Genomic DNA, 19,870 nt, shown 5'->3' on the forward strand with positions numbered 1-19,870 from the left:
TGGCCCTCAGATCTAGGGACAGTAGGTGCAGGATATGAGCTGGAGGCCGTCACCTCCACAAGCTAGACGTAAGGAGGGTTTGATGAAAAGCTGCGGTCCCAGTCAGCTCCCGAGACTGAAGCCCGAGACAGATGAGTGGCGCCAGCTGTCCAAACAGGCGTTGTTTGCGCTGCTCATGGGCCCCTCTCGGACCAACTCTAACTCTGTCCAGAAAAATCATCATGGAGCAGAATTCACTGCTGGCCTAACTCAGTCCGGTGGCCTGAGGCAGGCAACTCTCAATTGGAAAGCCTGGTTCAGGAACAGACAGACCGAGGGCACTGAAATTCCACTGCAGACCAGGGTGGGACCTTGATTTGATACAGGAGAGAACACGCTGAGGACCAAGGCAGTCTAAAAAGTTTATTCCAAGTGTGTGACCGGGGAATGTGACATGAACACCCAGGTAAGGAAAGACAACTCAAGGGGCCTGCCCACCTCCCTCCAAACTTAATCATAACCCTCAACTGAATGTGTCTGTGTTATTTGGAGTCTTTAAAGAAAAAAAAAAAAAAAAAAGCCAGAGTCCAAATGAGTAAGGCTAAGGGAAAACAGATCAATTCCCACATAGAGAACTTGGTGCAGACCCTTCTGCCAATGGGGAGGCAGTTGGGACGTCCGGGCACGCCCAGAAACCAGTGTAGAGGGTTACTACATAAGCTTTTACTGAGTGGAGGACAGCAGAGCCCGCACGCACGATCCACGCTCCAGGTTGTACAATCCCACACAGCCATCCCTCTGTGTGCCAAGAGCTGCAGGCTGTGTGACCCACATGGCACAGCTCGGTCAGGGAGCGGTCACGCAGTCGTGCACAGAGTAAGTCCCTGGGCATGGTGGTTCAGAGGGAGCGGACAACAGAGCTCGGTGACTTCCTCAGCGATCACAGCCAACAGCTGGCTAAAAGATCTGAGCAGGAACTAGGGCAAAGAGGAATGCTGTCCCACAGGGGCTGTCCTGCTGCCGGGAGGGAGGGCGAAGTCACAGTCCTACTACGCGTTGTATGAAGACGATGACACGCTGCCACCGTGGCCTGTCCAGTTGGTATGGATAAACTCTCCTGGTTTGGCTAAGAGCTCATAGGTGTGAGCCCCAAAGTAATCCCGCTGAGCCTAGGAAAGGAAGGGTTGGCTGGTTAGGGTGGAGAGCGGGCACACGGCCCTCGGGGAGCAGCCGAGTTCAAGGAGCCACCTGCTCCCAAGCTTACCTGGATGAGGTTGGCTGGCAGCACCTCGTGTCTGTACCCATCGTAGAAGGAGAGGGCGGTAGTGAAGCAGGGCATGGGAATGCCTGCTTGCACCCCAGTGCTGACCACCCGCCGCCAGGAGTCCTGAGCACAGAGGGGAGAAGGTCAGAGGCTGGGTCTTCCCAGAGACACCGAGTCTGCAGGACATAGACACAGGGAGGCGGCGCCACCCACTGCCAGCTACTGTACGTACCTGGCAGTTGTCAACTGCTGACTTAAAGAAGTCATCCAGCAGCAGGTTCTGAAGTTCTGGGTTTCGCTCAAACGCATCTTTAATTTTCCCCAGGAACACACTGAAACAGTTTGCAAGAAAGCAATCTTAAGAGAGCGGCATGCTCTAGGTCTGGAAATGATACGTCACGGCACATTCTACAGAGTCACAGTTCTCCCCAGCAGAGCTGGCAGAGTAACATTCACAGGGACAGAGGAGCCATGGGGTGACTCAGCAGGCAAAGGTGTTTGCCACCAAGTCTGACCAGATGAGTCCATTCCTGGCCCCACACAGTGGAAAGGAAATGAATCCCACAAACGGTCTTCTGTGTTGGGAGGAGGAGTGGAGACAGAGAGAGACAGAAGGAGAGACAGAGTGTGCTTTGCTTGCAAGTCTGTGCACCAACTGCATACCATGCCAGGAAGGCCAGAAGAGGGCGCTGTATTCTTGGCACTGGAGTCAGAGGGTTGTGAGCCACCTTGTGGGAGCTGGAATTGAACCTGGGTCCTCTGTAAGAGCTCTTAACTGCCATAAGAATTATTTTTTAAAATTTTCTTTTTAAAGTACAGAGTGAGGTGGACACAGAAAAACCAGCAGCTCAAGGTCAGCCTGGGCAATGTGAGCCCCACCCCCATCAAAAAAAAAAAAAAAAAAAAACGAAGCGGGCGGGCCCCAGGAGACAAGCCCAGGGCCAGGACACTTCTCACAGACCTACTTGCAGGGTGTGGTGTAGACAATCCAGCTGGAGAAACCGGGTGTCCCTCAAGCGTGGAAAGGGGACAGGTTCAGTCAAAACTCGCGGGTGCTCAAGCCCCTCATAGAACAGCCTAGTATTTAATGGGCCAGTGACAGGGCTCAGTGGACCCCAGGTGCCACAGGGTAGAAGGGAAGGATTGAAGGGAGTGTAGGCATGGAAAGGGCAGCATAGTAAGGATGTTAGGGTGGCACGACTCTCGAGGACCCCTGCTAATGGCCGATCAGTGGTGTTTCCAGGTTTGGAACAGAAAGAAGCAGAAGACGCTCAACAGATGGAAGAAAGGCCACATTGGATCACAGCAAGATGGAATCTCAGCTCGTGAACCAATTTTCAGATCAGAACCCCTTGAATGAAGGAACAGGCAGGTCCCCTGAGGAAGGACGATTTTTACTGTTAGCCTTCCTCAGAGGGACCTACAGCCTTTTCCAGGCTGGCAGGTGGGGGAGAATGAGACTTGGAACAGGCCACTGAACACTGGTTCTGAACCGACATTAATTCTGGGAGATCCCTGCAGTGAAAGTAGGGGCTTGTCGTGGAGGTCAGGGATGAATGGAGTTATGGCTGAAGTCAGACTCACAGTAAGTCCAGGGGGTCCCTGAACTCATCCTATGAATTTCTCCAGTCCCAGAATGTAAAAACAGGATAGATATACTTAGGAGTTGGCAGAATTCCCACAAGTTTTGCTGGACCCCACATGTACCTGGCACATATAGCGTCTCCCAAAGAAATAAATGAACAGTGTTTTAGTTACCTACACAAACCCTGTGTGTTCTACATCACTGAGGTAAATGTTAAACAGAGCTGGTTCACTGTACATTAAGAAAACAGTCTCTAAGTGTTCAGAACCTTATTTGGTGCTGGTAGTAGAGTCCAGGGCCTAGCAAGTGTTCTACACTTTTGTTTATTTATTTTTTTGAGACAGGGTTTTTTATACATAGCTCAGGCTAGTCTTGAATTCAGAGAGATGCACCTGCCTCTGCCACTGGAGTGCTCAATTAAAGGCGTGCGCCGCCATACCAGGCCCCGATTTTTCTTTTTGCTTTCTTTCTCTGTGTTTTCGAGATAGGACTTCTCTGTGTAGCCCTGGCTGTTCTGGAGCTTGCTCTGTAGACCACGCTGACCTGGAACTCAGATCTGCCTGCTTTGTTGGGCTAGGATTAAAGATGTGTGCCACGCCCCTCCCTACACACTATTTTTTCCTAAATGCTTTTGAACTACGATTGTTTTAAGATGTGGACACCTATACTGATAAAAATGAACTGTGACGATGCAACCCACACGTTGCCAGTGTCAGTAACAGGATGGCTATTCCCAGTTGCAGGGAAACGCAAGCATTGTCTGGGCCCTGCTCCTGCCGCCCTGAGTTCAGCTGTCACTTACCTCCTGATGATGCAGCCCCCTCTCCACATGAGGGCGATGCCACCATAATTGAGAGTCCAGCCAAACTCAGTGGCTGCCTGTCTGAGCAGCATAAACCCTTGAGCGTAGGAGATGATCTTGGAAGCGTAGAGGGCCTGGAAAGCAACAGCAGACTTTAGAGCTGTGGTTAGTGGAGCAGCCACACTCCCAGCCCCGTTCTCACTCCTGAGGAGACCCCAGATAGTGACAGTACCAGGAAAGGCTAGAAATGATGACATGGTGGAGGGCTGGGGACTGCCCACCTTTCGAATGTCCTCCAGGAATGACTCCTTACTGCCCGCCAGCTGGGCCTTCTGAGGGCCCTTCAGCTTTTTGCTGGCTTGAACTCGCTCCTCCTTCAGAGAGGACAAGCACCGAGCGAAGACAGCTTCTCCTACATAGGAAAGACAGAGTCATCAGAGGTAACACCCGAAACCAAAGGATATGCACAGCCAGGTCAGGAGACGGATCCAACATGTACCAAGAGGGCCAGTCAGGAATCCCTAAGAGCCAGGAGCTGGTGGCACATGCCTTTAGGACTTTGGTCCCAGTACTCAGGAGGCAGAGGCAGGCAGATCTCTGTGAGTTTGAGGCCAGCCTATTATTCTACAGAGCGAGTTCCAGGTCAGGCTCAAGAGCAATACAGAGAAACCCTATCTTGAAAAACAAACTAATAAACAAACAGAAATCCCCAAGACCAACACCTGAAACCTGGGTGTGGAAAGGGGTGTGGACAGGCACAGCAGAGGTAAGAGAGATCCAACCTGGGAGCTTTGACCTTAGCTCCCAAATTTAACCTGGGTTAAGAGCTCTGAACAGCTGATTCCAGAACTAAAACTCCAAGTTCGCCTCCCAACATCAAATGCATTCAAACACAAACATCAACCCAAAATTCCCAGGGAAGTTTTGAGGTGAAATAGAGGCAAGGCACAACTACACATAATTACTCTATATTAACCCAACAGTAAGACTTCAGTTTTTGTTTAGAAGAAATAAATTTTGTTGTGATGGAATTTCATGAAGTACAAGCTCCCTCACACTGCATGACAGAGGATGGCCTTGATGACCTGGTCCTCCTCCTCTGCCTCCTAGGTGCTGGGATCAAAGGCGTGCACCACCACTGCCTGGAGACTGTGCACCCCAAAGGTTCACGACCGGGTGGTGGTGCACACCTTTAATCCCAGCACCTAGGAGGCAGAGACAGGATTTATGAGTTCAGGGCTAGCCTGGTCTACAGAATGAGTTCCAGGACAGCCAGGACTGTTACTCAGTGAAATCCTGTCTTGAACTGCTCCCCCACCCATGCTATAAGAGTTTGTTTATTATGTTTATGTTTATTTGAAACAGGGTCTCTCTTCTTAGTCCTGGATCTCAATATGTAGAACATGTTGGCCTTGAATTCACTACCACTATGTCCCCCTTTAAAAAAAAGATCTTTAATTTATTATTTCTATGTGTATGGGTGTTCTGCCCTCATGTGTCTATGCACCACTGGAGTGCAGTTCCCTCAGAGGCCAGAGGGGGGCACCAGATGCTTTGGAACTGGAGTTACAGACCATCACTGACAACATGCTGGGAACTAAACCAGATCCTCTGCAAGAACGAGTGCTCTTGGCAGCTAGGCTGTCTCACTTGGCCCCCGGGCTTAGTGCTTTGATTTTAGTAAGATTTATTTTTAAATTGTGTGTGTGTGTGTATGTGTGTGTGTGTGTGTATGTATGTGTGAGAGTGTGTATGGTGTGGTGTGGTATGTGTATGTGTGTGTGAGAGTGTGTATGGTGTGAGTGTGTGTGTATGTGTGCACATGCAAGTGCCCTCAGAGCCAGAAATCAGATGTCCTTGGCCGTGGAGCACTGGGGTTTCTGGGGGCTGTGATGAAGCGGATGTGCTTGCTGGGAAGCCAATCACTGGAAGGGAGGACACGCTCTCCACCCCCAAGGCTGTTCTTAATACCCATAACCACTGGCTTCACAATGTCCTTCAGTACACAGGGCACATTAAGACCTTTGTGGCAGGCCACTTGCTCAATTTATTTAAGATGAATGAATCTTCTTTTCCTCCAAACAAAATGGGTCGAATATCTGGGACTAACAACATGGCACTTCAGTTTTGGGGAAAGGGTACCAGCCACAACTTGAGAACAAGGTGAAAAAAAAAATGTCTTCTTGTCCTTACCCAACCCCTTTCCTTCCCTGCAGCATGACTTGACAATTGTGCAACAGCAAGTGTGGCAAACCTCCTGGTCATACAGTGGCTGGACAGGGAGGGTCCTCTTACTCATTAGGGAGAAGCACATCTGTGCAGCTCGGTGGGAGGATCCCCCGTCTCTACAGCTACAGCTCAAGGCTACGTTTCATGCAGCCTTGTCAGTGGTGGATAAATGCTCCCTGCACACAGCACGACTGGGTTTGGCCAAAATGCAGCCAACTTCCTCCTTGTGCGGGACTCACACACACAAACCCGTGCCCTGCCCTGCCCCAAGTATCTAACACAGGCTGAGGCATGACTAATCAGGACATAAAGGAGGGGCAGGCACCATATTGGGAAAAGCAATCTGGAAAACGCCCGAGCTATCACAGAAGAGCCATTCCACCAGGAGCAAAGGCTCTCTTTTTCCAATCGTGGCACAGGGGCATTGTATCGCTTAAGAAAAAAGACAGGGTTGGCAAAGTGCTTGTCATACAAAGTCCCCAACACCTGTGTAAAATAACACACATAACTATGACCATAGCCCAGGATGTCAGAGACCAGTGGTTCCCATAGCTAGCTGGCTAACTATTCTAGCCAATCAGGGAGGTGCAGGTTCAACAGAGAGACTCTGTCTCAAAAATAAGTAAATAGAGTAATTGAGGAAGACAGCTGATGCTGACCTCTGGCTTCCACATCTATATGTGTGGGACTGTCCACCCGCATACACAGGCAGGAACACATATGCACAACACATATACATATATCCAAGGTGATCTTAAGTTTCTAGGCTCAAGTGATTTTTCTGTCATAGCTTCCTAGGTAACTACAGCTACAGGAGCAGACTTTGCCTGTGTCTGGCTTTTATTTTATTCTTTTTTATTATATTAATTGCATTATATCTCTCCTTCTCTGTGTGTGTAGACATGTGAATGCTATGACATCCATATGGAGGTCAGAAAGAAGACAAGTTGCAGGAGTGGGCTATTTCCTTCTACCATATAGGTCTCAGGTTTTGAACTCAGGTCAGCAGGCTTGGTGGCAAGAGCCTTTAATCTGCTGAGCTACCTTACCAGCTCCCAGCTCCTTTTATTTTATCCCCTTTTTGTTTGTTTGTTTGTATTTCAAGACAGGGTTTCTCTGTGTAGATCTGGCTGTCCTGTGTAGATCCTGTAGACCAGGCTGGCCTCGAACTCACAGACATCCACCTGTGAGATTAAAGGTGTGTACCATCACCTCCAGGCTTTTAATTTTATTCTTAGAACCAGTTTTTGCACTCAGGAGGCAGAGACCATGCAGATCTCCATGAGTTCCAGGCTAGCTAGGGCTTCAGGGACATACTGACACAGTGAGACTCTGTCTCAAAACAACAAACCAACCCACAGCCAGGGTTTTGTTTCTTATTCTCTTGTTCTCTGGGTTTGGTTTTTTGCAGTGCCAGGAACAAGCCCAGAGCTGGGCAAGCACTCTACCAACTGAGCCACACCCCAGCCTTCTACCTCTGAGTCGGATTCAGAGTCCATTAATACATGGACAGTGGGTTTCTTCTAAGGAGAAGAAACATAGGTTATGCCATATTTTTCCAGTATCTGTGGGCAGAACCCGTAAAATATTAATAAAGGTTGACTACATAAACAAAATGTGTTAGTCTGTGAACTTTTGTTATTGAACCCATTACAGAAATCTTAGTAAAACAACAGACAAGCCAAAAAAGCCAGGCATGCGTGGCACTCAGGAGGCGAAGGCAAGAAGATGTACATGACAGGCTAACCTGGGCTACTTAGCAAGACTGTCTCAAGAACCAACTGGACAAAGGTCTTAGGTTACTGACTAGGCTTGAGCCAAATGCTAAAATATCCCAAAGTTAAAACTGCACAGAAAGGGCAGTAGCTGCTGCAATTACCTCAGAGCCCACAAGAAGACAGGTGTCCCACGTGCAGAAAGAGGAAAGGCGCACTGACACCTGAGCAGGGCTGGAGACTGTCCCCAACACCTGTCTGGAGTAGAGTTCCAGGACTCCAGGGTCAGAGCAGTGGACCCAAAGGCACAGGTGAAAGGTGCAGCATTACCAATGAGGGTGACAGGCATGCCATACTCCAGCGCTGAGACGGCGGTCCACTTCCCGGTGCCCTTCTGTCCTGCGCTGTCCCGGATCTTTGGTAACAGCTCTTTGCCATCAGTGTCCCGGAACTTGAGGATATTAGCAGTGATTTCAATCAGGAAGGAGTCCAGCTCTGTCTTGTTCCATTCCTCAAACGTCTACACACAGAAGGAAAAGCAGGGTTGGTTCTGTGGGCATCCTGGCTCACCTGCTGTATCCCTGCCTCTGCAGCTGGTGCTCCCACTGCTGAGCCCATGGTGAGCTCCTCCTGGCAGCCTGTGGACTCCTGCTTCTGCCCACTGAGTCATGCTCGCCAAGTCAAGTAGTAGCTTTGTTGAGTGTCATCCTGGTGGTTTAATTTCTCACCAGTGAAACTGCCCTCTCTTTAGAGCCAAGCAAGAGTCTGTGCATGTTGTCACCTTGATTCCCTATTTCAGTCCAGCTCTTGGGACTTTGGTGTAACTCGGTGGTGGAGCACAAGCTTAGTAAGCACGAGGCCCTGAGTTCCATCCCATAACTCAAAAATAAAATTAGGAAATAAAATAAAACCTGTCTGTTGGGCTGGAGAGCTGGCTTAGTGGTTAAAAGCACTGGATGTTCCCAGCACCTACATGTCAGCTCGCAAATGTCTGTGACTCCAGTTTCAGGGGATCTGGCACACTCACACAGACACACATGTAAATAAAACAAAGCAAAACACCAGCGCACATAAATCTAAACAAAGCAAAGTCCTGCCTGTTATTCCCAGCTTGCTTTGGTCTATAATGATGATTCATTTTAGACTCTACAGTCACTATCACTGTTTGTCTTCAAGCTCCCGAGGCAAAGACTCTCACTGTTAGAGGCTTTCACATGCAAGCACCTTTCACACGATAGGCTACACACGGCCTCTGAGCTATGCCCAGGCCTTCACTGTCTTACACTTAGAACAGTGTCTTGCATATAGTATAGCATTTACTTTTGTTGTAGGAATATATCAACAAATAAAAACACAAAAATAACAAAAACTAAGTTAAAAGTTAGAGTGAGACCAGCAGCTGCCAAGATGAGTGAGGGTGAGGAGCTGTGACACACACACACTCACACACAGACACAGACAGACACAGACTCACATACAGACACACTCTCTTACACACACTCACAGACACACTCACAGACACAGATTCACATACAGACACACACACACACACACACTCACAGACAGACACACTCACATACAGACACACTCTCACACACACTGACACACACACACTCACACACAGACACAGACTCACATACAGACACACTCTCACACACACTCACAGACACACACTGACACACACAGACACACTCAGACACACTCACAGACACAGACTCACATACAGACACACACACACTCACACACAGACAGACACACTCACATACAGACACACTCTCACACACACTCACAGACAGACTCACATACAGACACACACTCACACACACTGACACACACACACTCACACACACAGACACACATACAGACACACTCTCACACACACTGACACACACACACACAGACTCACATACAGACACACTCTCACACACACTCACAGACACACACTGACACACACAGACACACTCAGACACACTCACAGACAGACTCACATACAGACACACACACACTCACACACAGACAGACACACTCACATACAGACACACTCTCACACACACTGACACACACACTCACACACACTCACACACAGACACAGACTCACATACAGACACACACTCACACACACTGACACACACACACTCACACTCACACACAGACTCACATACAGACACACTCTCACCCACACACTCACAGACACACTCAGACACACTCACAGACACAGATTCACATACAGACACACACACACACTCACACACAGACAGACACAGACTCACATACAGACACTCTCACCCACACACTACAGACACTCTCACACACACACTGACACACACAAAGACACACTCACAGACACAGACTCACATACAGACACACTCTCACACACACTCACAGACACACACACTGACACACACAGACACACTCACACAGACTCACATACAGACACACACACACACACTCACAGACACACACACAGACACACTCTCACACACTCACACTCTAGACTCTCTGTATGGGGACCCCATGGTATTGGGAGCTTAAAGGGGTGGTCATATCACAGACACAGCTAAGGGTAGAGTGAGCAAAATACAGACATGCTTGCCTGCCTTCTTGCTCAGATCAGCTTTTCTGCTCTCACTCGGTTCAGGACCCCAGCCTAGAATGGCTGCTGCACTCACGAACTCAACTTGAGTTGTTACCTGTGTAAGACCCACAAAGCCAGCAAAATCAGCCAGCATTCCAGCAGGCACCAGTGGGTTACAATAAAGAGATATATACGCAACACACACACACACACACACACACACACACACACACACACACACACACAGGGAGAAGGGGGACATCATGCAGGTGAAGGGTATTGGAAGGGAAGTAGAATGGGAAGGCTGGGGTGGGTATGATCAAGGTACACTATATATGTGTATAAAATTGTCAAAGAACAAATAAAAGATTTTCTTTGTTTCTGATTTATTTATTTGCTGGGCAATGGTGACACATGCCTTTAAACCCAGCACTCAGGAGGCAGAAGCAGGTGGATCTCTGTGAATTCAAGGCCAGCCTGGTCTACAGAGCTAGTTCTAGGACAGCTAGGGCTGTTACACAAAGAAACACTGTCTTGAAAACGAAAAAAAGGTTTATTTATTTATTGTGTATATAGTGAATTGTCTGCTTTTATCCCTGCATCCCTGCAGGCCGGAAGAGGGCACCAAAAAGTTCTTAAAAATGAATGGTAAAACATGCTTTGCCACCAGGCAGTGGTATCGCACACCTTTAATCCAAGCACTGGGGATGCAGTGGGGATCTCAGTGAGTTCCAGGACAGCCAGACTGTTACACAGAGGAACCCTGTCTCAGAAAAACAAACAAAAAAAACATGCTTACCTATGTTTGTAATTAAATGTTTATCTAATGATACTGTATCTCCTACAGATCACTTTGGAATGTCTCCATGGAGGATGAACCAGTATGGGGATGGACAATACGTGGTGAAGCGCAGTGAAATGCTCTGCTGGGATCCAGGTAGTGTGCGTATCCATGCAGTGTTTGAGTAATTTCATAATGAAATGTTGGGAAAATGCTTGTGCTTCCCCACTGGGATGAACTTTGAGAAGATTTATTATTGTTTATAAGTATATTTCTTATATTATCTGGGTTTTTGCCTGTGTGTATTCATACGCGCCACCTGTATTCAAGGCCCTCAGAGGTTAGAGGAGCACATCACAGCCCCTAACGACAGTTATGCATGACTGTGAGCCTCCACATGGCTCTGGAAACAGAGCCCTACCGGTCTTCTGCAAGAAAGAGTACCAAGTGCTCTCAACTGCAGAGCCATCTTCCAGGCCCCGGGGATGAACTATTTTGAGTAAGTTCCAGAGCTCTAACCCCAACTTGATAACAGGCAGCTACTTAGCTCCCTTACAGAGCAAAGGTAGGAGGAAGAAAGAGAGTAATAAGGACCGGGATGGGCTCTGTGACAGGGTACTTACCTATCATGTGTAAGGCCAGGGCCTGAGTTCTGTGGGGAGGGACGTATACGAGGTGACACACAGAGTGTGACAAAGCATGGCTCACTAACTGCTGACAGTGATTACAGCTTCATGGGTGGCTATCACGCTTTATGATGCCATTACCATAGCTTCCCTTACATTAGGCTGAGTCCATGCGGGCAAACAGGAAGGAGGAAGTATTAATTGTCAGTAGCAATGGTTACCCAGGAGGAGACAGTGCCCGGGACTGACTCACCTGGGCCATGTCCTCGTGCGTCATGCCCAGAACGTCCTTCATCAGGTGGTAAGCCTCACAGATCAGCTGCATGTCACCGTACTCGATCCCATTATGCACCATCTTCACAAAGTGCCCGGCCCCCTCGTCTCCCACCTGTCAGGGCGATAAGCAACAGGAGGCCTTCAGAGCCAAGGACTACACAGGAGGAGTCTCAGAAGACTCCAGAAAGGCTCCACGAGAAAACAGTACTTTTTATTAGGAACCTTCCAACATACCCAATCTCCTCAGCCTGTATTTCCCACTGTTAAAAGCAATTCCCTACTTCCCAGCTCCAGCCACAATTTAAAGTCTCCATGTCTCGATGTTACCACATTTCTGGCAATTGCCGGTTAAAGTAAATTACTTGCATTTTTCCTACAAATGTAATATAGTCATTCCTAATAGCTACTGAGGGTCAAACACCCTTATAGCAAGGTATCACCTTGACATTTTAAGACCAGAAATGCATTCTTTCATGGCCCCATCACTGGCTAAGCTAGTAGGATGTAACCATTTATCAGTTTATCATGGGGACTTTCGCGGCTCTATCGATGCTGGGATGTTTCTACAGGACAGAGGCTTTCTCTATCGCTGGCCTGCCCCTTCGGATTTGGACCCTGGCTGCAGTATGAGGACATCTTACTTCACCTTCCTGTTGCTCTGGCACTCCATGCATGGCCTAGGGTCACCTGCTTCATCTTTCTATACCAAGCTGCAGCCCACAGCCATCACCCCTGGTTGAGGCAAGAGCCACAGGTGCAAGCTGGCTTTTCCTTTTGACTTTGTCCAAGAGGGAGTTAAGAGGAAGCTACCGTCACAGCACGCTAACAGTAGTGCTCTGCCATCAAGGAAGGAGTCTCTTAGACTAAGACTGGACAGACTGGGCAGCTTTCACAACACAGCCTCTGACCACCCCTAGCAGAGGATGACTGAACTTGACACCGACCCCTGGGGAAAGGCAGCCACCAACGCTGGCAGGTCAAGGGGGGGGTGTTTCTCTTACGCCCACTGGGTCCTTACGTTATCCCTACTCTTAATTATACTTATTACTAAAACACTAAAGTGAACATATAAAATAACAGGTATAAAAAAGGGGAGCTAGGTGTGGTGGTGCACAGGTCTGCAATTCAGGAGACTGAGGAGGGAGGACTAAGGGCCCAGGGCCTGTGTGGGCTACATAAGCGTTGAGGATGGTCAGATGGCCCAGCAGATACAGGTACTCGCTGCCAAGCTGGAAGACCTGAGTTTGAATTCCAGTCCACATCGTGGAAGGAGAGACCTGACTCCTACAAACTGTCCTCTGACTCCACATGCAGACTCGAACTCTCCCATGCTTAGACAGACACCAGATAGATAAATGTAACTCAAAGATAGATGGACAGACAGACGGTGGAAGGGGAAGAGGAAGGAAAGGGAAAAAAAGAAAAGAAAGTAAAATTAAAGGAAAGGAAAAGAGGAAGAAAAGAACAGAGAGAGACTGTAGCCAGGCTGGGTGTTTCTCACAGAAGCCTTCCTGCGGTGACCTGCCCAATCAGTTAGCAAAGTCCTGGCCACACTCTTGCCTCCTTAGGCCGATGTGCTTTTTCAATTCACGGTGTGGCTGAATGTCACAGATGGGATAATATTTATTCTCACAGCAACACCCAACAGGAAGGAAAGGGCCTATGGCCACTCCTGAGCTTTGGTGAACATCCAAGAACAGAAAACCCACAAACCAGGCTATGCAGAGAGATCCCTCCATCCTCATGGCCTGAGACACCAGGCGTGACGAGGCAGCAAACCCACTTTAATCTTGGCATCCTCTGGCCATGAAGTAAACAGCTATAAAGACTCCTCTCAAGTTCTGGCTGCTATTTATGAATCCTCCTTTTAGTAGGACTGAGGAGCTGCTTAACACAGTAACCACCAGGCCTGAAGAGTTGGAGAGGGTACAAGGGCCTTCAGACAGACAGGTATGGGCTTCAGGCAGCAGCTGGGCAGTGACTTAGACTAAGACGCTTACAGCACAGAGCTAACCCCTGGGACCAAGGTGGCCTCTCTTCAGCTGTGTGCTGTTCAAAGGGGGGCCCAGAACTTGCCCAGTCACAGCAAGGTTCTCCAGTCCCGACTTTTGCAGCGATGGCTTGGAAGATCGTCTTGATGTGGGGCCTGTGGAAAGGGGAAGTACAGTTCAGCCAACCACACAAGGCCTGACCTTTCAGGTCGACGCTCAAGGACGCCACTCTAAGAGTAACGGATGTGCTCAACGTTCCAGAGATGCTCTGGTCCCGACTGCCGACAAGTGTGCACCTCCACACCCTGTGTGTGGGCCTGAGAGTGGAGGACACCGGAGTCCACACAAAGGAAAAAGCAAGGCAGATGCACCACAGAAGCGCCGGAAGAGATGCAAGGGATGTGGCTCAGCGGTAAGGCGCATGTTTAACATGCAGGAAGCCCTGGGTTCCAACCCCAGCATCTCGATACCCGGACCCCACAAAGCACTACAAGAATCCTCCATCCCTTTATGAGAACAACCATGATTCCAACCCAAGCATCACAAGAACACCTTCAAAGACACCCTGCCCATCTGGATGTCTGTTACCAGGTACAAGACGACCCTGCACATTTGATCACAGACAAGCCAGGACTGTACAGACACTCACCTGGAGCAAAGACACCCTCGAGTCATCCCACCCTCATTATGAGCTCACAGCAACTGCTAGGACCTTCCCCTCTCTATTCTACCCAAGGAAACTGTGTCCTTCTCGAAGCCTTTTGGTACAGATCTCCAAACCTACACCTGAATGTCAAAGCCTGGGACTGGACTAAGGTACCCTCAGTTTCCAAACTTGGGTGATCTGTCCCTGACAGGACACAGGAGAGAGGGAAGCAAGCACATACTGGACATAAGAACAAAGTGTCTAGATGGCAGAAATGTGCCGGTGCCTCCCAGCTCTAACTCCTCCATGCCCACAGATCAAGCACAAAACCGTCTCCCCATCCTGTTCACTCCAGGCTGGGCCTGGGCTGAAATGCACGTGGTACTGATACTCACCAAGCCTCTTTGTTCCCTCCTGGCATGAGTGACGGTCCATACCGAGCCCCTTCCTCTCCACCACTGACTCCACTCCCCACGAACAAGATCCCCTTGGCCTTGAGGTTCCTGCATCTTCTCTAAAAGAGAGAGAAACAATTTTAGGGTTTTCTCACAAAAATAAGTTTCTCTTGATGAAGGAGAGGATGGGTGGGGCCAATACAGAGAGCTCATATTTGCTACTAAATGACACAACAGACTAGGAGTAGCCAACCACTGAGAGGATCTGTGCATTCAATGTGGATGTCTAAACTTTCAAAAGTGCTAACAGACGTCTCTGTAAAAAATTAAGAGAAAAACCTGATTTTTGAGATATCTACACCATCCCCAAGGGGGTTACCTGAATACACGTTCCTGTCTTAATGGACAAGACTTTACAGGGTAAAATGCAGCAAAGACAAAGTTCTGTGGGCGATTTACACATTTCACACTTCAGGCCGCATGACTTGCCTTGGCATCTGACATGGTAAAGGCAGTGCTTCTCAACCATGGTGCACAGTGGCATGCCATGTGTCAGAGAAGGCAGAGATCATGCAAAAAAGCTCTCAGCCTGTGGTACCTAAGCCATCGTCTCTTGAGTTACCGACACTTGGAACTAGGAGCCTCATCAGTCAAGTGTCTTAGCCCGGCAGCACCAACCCCTAAAGTATCACAAGACAGTTCACTCTTGTGTCACATTTACAATGCTAATGTTTCTTTCTAGAACGTTCTCCAGGCCCAAAAGACTGAACTGAAGAATACTTACTGTCGTATCTCGGTATTCAGAATTTCCTCCATCAATGATGATATCACCAGTGTCCAACAATGGTACCTGTAACCAAATACTAGTAAGACAGAATAATACACACCTTGGCTCCTAAAAACAAGAACTTACCCCAAATAAACAAATAAACAGGGAAAGCATTCACTATGTAGACTCCATGATCCTCTCTGGCTCTAACTGCACCTTGAAGTTGGAGGCACAGACCCGCCCACAACATACTCTTTCACTCCCCTGCTTGGCCCCTCCCTCCTTGGCAGGTTCTCCCAGTGCAGCCCTGGGTGGCCTGGAATTTGCTATGGCCTCACTCCCAGAGGCCCACCTGCCTCTGCCACGAGTCCTAGGATTAAAGGCGTGCGCCACTGCCTGGCTGCCAGTTGTCAGCCTCCCCTTCCAAAACTCCACTTGACTTCACTTTAGTACTTTCCTTGGCTGAGGAAAAAGCAGCCAGCTTTCCGGCCCACTGCTAACGTAGGGCAGTCTGGTATCACCATCAAGCTGCACAGGAAGTTTAGTATGTCCTTTATCACAGCATCCTTCCTGTCAAAGCCGCTTATTTAAATAGCAGCAAACTGGTTACAGGGTTCCCTCTCTTGGATACAAACCTGGTAAAGATACTCTGCCTTAGATACCGTGATCACATTATTTCTAATATCACTTCCAAAGCAGTGCCTTCCTCCCACCCAGTGGTTACTGCAGTTATTTCTGAGTATCTAAATGATTTTTTTATACTTGTTCTCCTTCATTCATAAACATATTTTCCCTACAAAGATATTCTTTTTAAAGCCAGTAAAATAGTACAAGGATGTTAAATAAAACAACTATGTATGACAATTGTTATTTTATAGGAGTACCAATCCATTTTGGACACTACGGTTTACTAGTGAGCAGCACTAAATGTTCATAAACATTACAGCCAACATTGTAAGAGACCAGAGCTGGGGATACATCTCAGTGCTACAGTGCTCAGAGGCCTTGGGTTCTGTTCCTCAGTACCAAACAGGCATGAAAAATGGTTAGAGGGTGACTATAATCCTAGTACAAGTAGACTGAGGCAGGAGGACTGTCAAGATTACCAGGACAGCTAGAAATAAAAATACACAGTAATGTTCTGTCTCAACAGAAAAACAAAAAACAGAAAAACATCTGGGATATGGCTTAGGCAGGGTGTTTGTGTTTATGTACTGGAGCCAGAGAAACACAACAGCAATACAACCACACACACACTAGGACAACACAAGACTGTCAGATGACACAGACATTAATAGACAACTACTGTTCAGATGCCGTTATTCTTCATAAACTAAAGATTCCTTGGTGTCCAAAATTACAGCATTATGGCTCAGTGGGTAAAATCATCTGTTGAATAAGCCTGATGACCCAAGCTTGATCCCAGTAGACAAAGAAAAACTGGAAGAAGCCTGGCAGTGGTGGCGCACACCTTTAATCTCAGCACTCGGGAGGCAGAGGCAGGCGGATCTCTGAGTTCGAGGCCAGCCTGGTCTACAAAGTGAATTCCAGGATAGCCAGGGCTACACAGAGAAACCCTGTCTCAAAACCCCCCCAAAAAGTGGAAGAAGGCAAAGTTGTCCTCTGGCCTCCACCTGCATGGCCCCCAATAATAACAATATGTTAAACTAAAATAGAATCTTAGGCTCAGTGGGTAAAGTTCCTCTCTCATCAAGCCTGGAACCACACAGGGAAGTAGAGAGTCTACCCCCACAAACTGTCCCCTGACCTCTACATCCAATGTGTCATGCTTACACCCACACAAATACTAGATAGATGCTTTAAAACAAATACGGCTGGAGAGATGGTCTAAGAGCACTGAGGACCTGGGTTCGATTCCTAGCATCCACACGGCAGGTCACAACTGCCTATTAACTCCAATTCCAAGGGGCCGGACACTCCTCTGGCCTCCTCAGGCACTTTATGAATGTGGTGCAGTAACCTACGCAGGCAGAACATTCACACACATGAAACAAAATGAACACAAAATCTTTTTAGAAAAAGAATACAAAGAGTTACTATGGTGTAAGTGCCAATCAAGCCAACCAAGACTGAATGAGCCAAGCAATCCTTTCCTCAGAACTCATCAGCTCATACCAGGAAACTGAAAATAAAAAGATCCCTGTGGTAGGACGGTTAGAGGGAAACAGACAAGGGCTCTGAGGCACCAGGGGAGTCTGGAGAACAGGGCAGCCCTTACTAGTTTCTCGATGAAGTCATCGACAGCTTGCCCGGCCTTCACAAGAAGTATGATCCGACGGGGCTTCTTCAGCTTGGAGACCATCTCCTTCAAGGACTGTGCACCAACCACTTTGGTTCCCTTTGCCTCATTGGCCAAGAAGTCATCAACCTTGGAGACCGTCCTATTGAAAGCACAGACCTAGAGGACAAAAGGTGCTCTTAGAGGATCTGGGACATGCATGACCTTCGGGTGGTGGATCGAGAACCACCAAATGTCTGTCTGGCCCATCGACTAAAGGGAACTGGTCTGCCTTCTCTTTTTCTGAAGTGCCAGGCGATCCTCGCAAAGTTAGGTTACAGCAGGATGAAACAGCAGAGAACCACCAAGGCAAAGGCCAGCCGCCACTTGTTGCTTATCAGGTTGAGCCTGTCACTATTGCTAGGCCTTTTGTCTCGTAATCCTGGCATCTAAGGCATGTTACTATTTAGAAAGAACATTCAGAGCCTACAGGCAGGAGGATCCTGCAGACCCAGCTAGTCAGCAGGCTACGATGAGGGTTCCTTTGAGCCCTGTAGCTGAGACTCCAGTGTGGCAACACCGTGAGACCCTGTCTGCAAGGACAAAGCAACTCCATTTTCATTTGCGGAGTCTCCCTAGCCAACTCAATGCCATAGCCTCCAAGATCAGTGGTTCTGAACCTTCCCAAGCCTGCCAACCTTTAACACAGTTCCTTACGTTGTGGTGACCTCAACCATAAAACTAGTTTTGCTGTTTTCATTAACTACTTCACGGCTGTAATCTTGCTACTGTTTTGAGTCCCAATGTAGTTATTTTTGGAGACAGAGGGTGGTCAATGGGGTCGTGACCCACAGGTCCAGAACCACTGCTTTACATTCCAAGGAGACTTCACCTACAGGGTCAGCACAAGGCAAGCAGGGTTTCTTTTACAATCTTCAGTTACGAGCTATCAGGGCTTACTGAGAAGCACCCTCCAGCAGCCATGTGATCTGTGAAAAATTAGCCGGTGCTCACCGCGGGAAGGCAACGTGTCCCCACCACTTACCACAAATCCATGGTCATTCATGTTCAAAATTAAGTTCTGGCCCATGACAGCCAGTCCAATCAGTGCAATGTCAGCTCTGAAAGGCCGGAAAAAGAACAAGGGAAGGATGTTAGTGCCACTTGATCGCTTTTAATAGGACAGGCAGCCTGCACCTCCCATCGGCGCTCGCACCGCAAGCACCTGGGACCGCCCGCACCCGGCACCCCGCTGCTCCACGGACCTTGAAGTTCCTTCTAATGGGCGTCCGGGCACACGAAGTCCCCAGTGCCCTGGCCATCACCCCTGCAGGCCTGGCCCGCGGAAGGGGCGTGGGCCGCCCCCCACCCACTGCGGCCTGCCTTGCCCGCGAGCTCCCGGGCAGGGGCGGCCGGGCTCGCGCTGGGACCCCGAGGTGCACGGGTGCGGGCAGCGCAAGGAGGGCCAGGCGACCCCGGGGCCGGGGGAGCAGGGAGACAAGCAGGCGGAGCCCGCCATCACCACGCTCATCCCCGGAAGTGTCCCGGGCCCGGCTGCGCGTGCCGGTCACTCACTGGGCCATGGCGACGGCGGGCAGAGCAGAGGCGACCAGGAAGAAGCGCGAAGAAGGGAGCACTCCCAGGCAAGTGCGGCGACGTCCGGCTCCCGGCGCCTCAGGAGGCTTACCACGACACCGACCAATCAGAAGGCAGGGGCGGGGCTATGTCCCACGCTATTGGTTCGCTCCGGCGCCTGTTACAACACCTGAGGGCAAACGGGCCCGCCCACCTCCGGGGCCAGAGCTATAGAGCGCCGAGCAGTCGATTGTAGCCTGAGCGCCAGAGGAGCGTTAGCAGGTCTTGTGCAAGAGGTCTAGCGGATTGCACGCTGCCTCCTGCTTTTTCAGGGGTCCGATCTGCAGAAAGGGAAGGCCCTGGGCTTGGTGCAGCCTTAAATATGTAATTCTTTACAGTTTACAATGTACCCAGCCCACTGGC

General features: G+C 49.1%; 1 protein-coding gene across 2 annotated transcripts; it reads right to left on the bottom strand.

Annotated features, from left to right (window-relative positions):
- Positions 1-384: 384 nt before the first annotated feature.
- Pgd (phosphogluconate dehydrogenase) lies at positions 385-19,525 on the bottom strand. 2 transcript variants are annotated; one of them, XM_051174000.1, is made up of 13 exons: positions 19,448-19,525; positions 18,918-18,993; positions 17,873-18,052; positions 15,649-15,714; positions 14,865-14,983; positions 13,909-13,978; positions 11,810-11,944; positions 7,905-8,094; positions 3,912-4,042; positions 3,631-3,764; positions 1,476-1,575; positions 1,244-1,366; positions 385-1,148 (listed from the first exon to the last, which is right to left on the bottom strand). In XM_051174000.1, exons 1-13 carry the CDS (start codon positions 19,453-19,455, stop codon positions 1,029-1,031), a joined length of 1,452 nt encoding a protein of 483 aa, XP_051029957.1. In that variant the 5' UTR covers positions 19,456-19,525; the 3' UTR covers positions 385-1,028. The 2 variants fall into 2 exon arrangements, with proteins under 2 accessions (XP_051029957.1, XP_051029958.1); XM_051174001.1 differs by lacking the exon at positions 19,448-19,525 and adding an exon at positions 19,138-19,252.
- Positions 19,526-19,870: the final 345 nt, after the last annotated feature.

This window comes from Phodopus roborovskii, unplaced genomic scaffold (genome assembly GCF_943737965.1).
Source record: "Phodopus roborovskii unplaced genomic scaffold, PHOROB, whole genome shotgun sequence".
In the NCBI taxonomy this organism is placed as follows: Eukaryota; Metazoa; Chordata; class Mammalia; order Rodentia; family Cricetidae; genus Phodopus; species Phodopus roborovskii.

Excerpts from the sequence above, each read along its gene's own strand:
- Pgd (XM_051174000.1), bottom strand. Across the intron at positions 18,053-18,917 it reads TGAATGACCATGGATTTGTG|GTCTGTGCTTTCAATAGGAC; the intron begins GTAAGTGGTGGG and ends TTTGTCCTCTAG. Across the intron at positions 1,367-1,475 it reads CAGCAGTTGACAACTGCCAG|GACTCCTGGCGGCGGGTGGT; the intron begins GTACGTACAGTA and ends CTCTGTGCTCAG.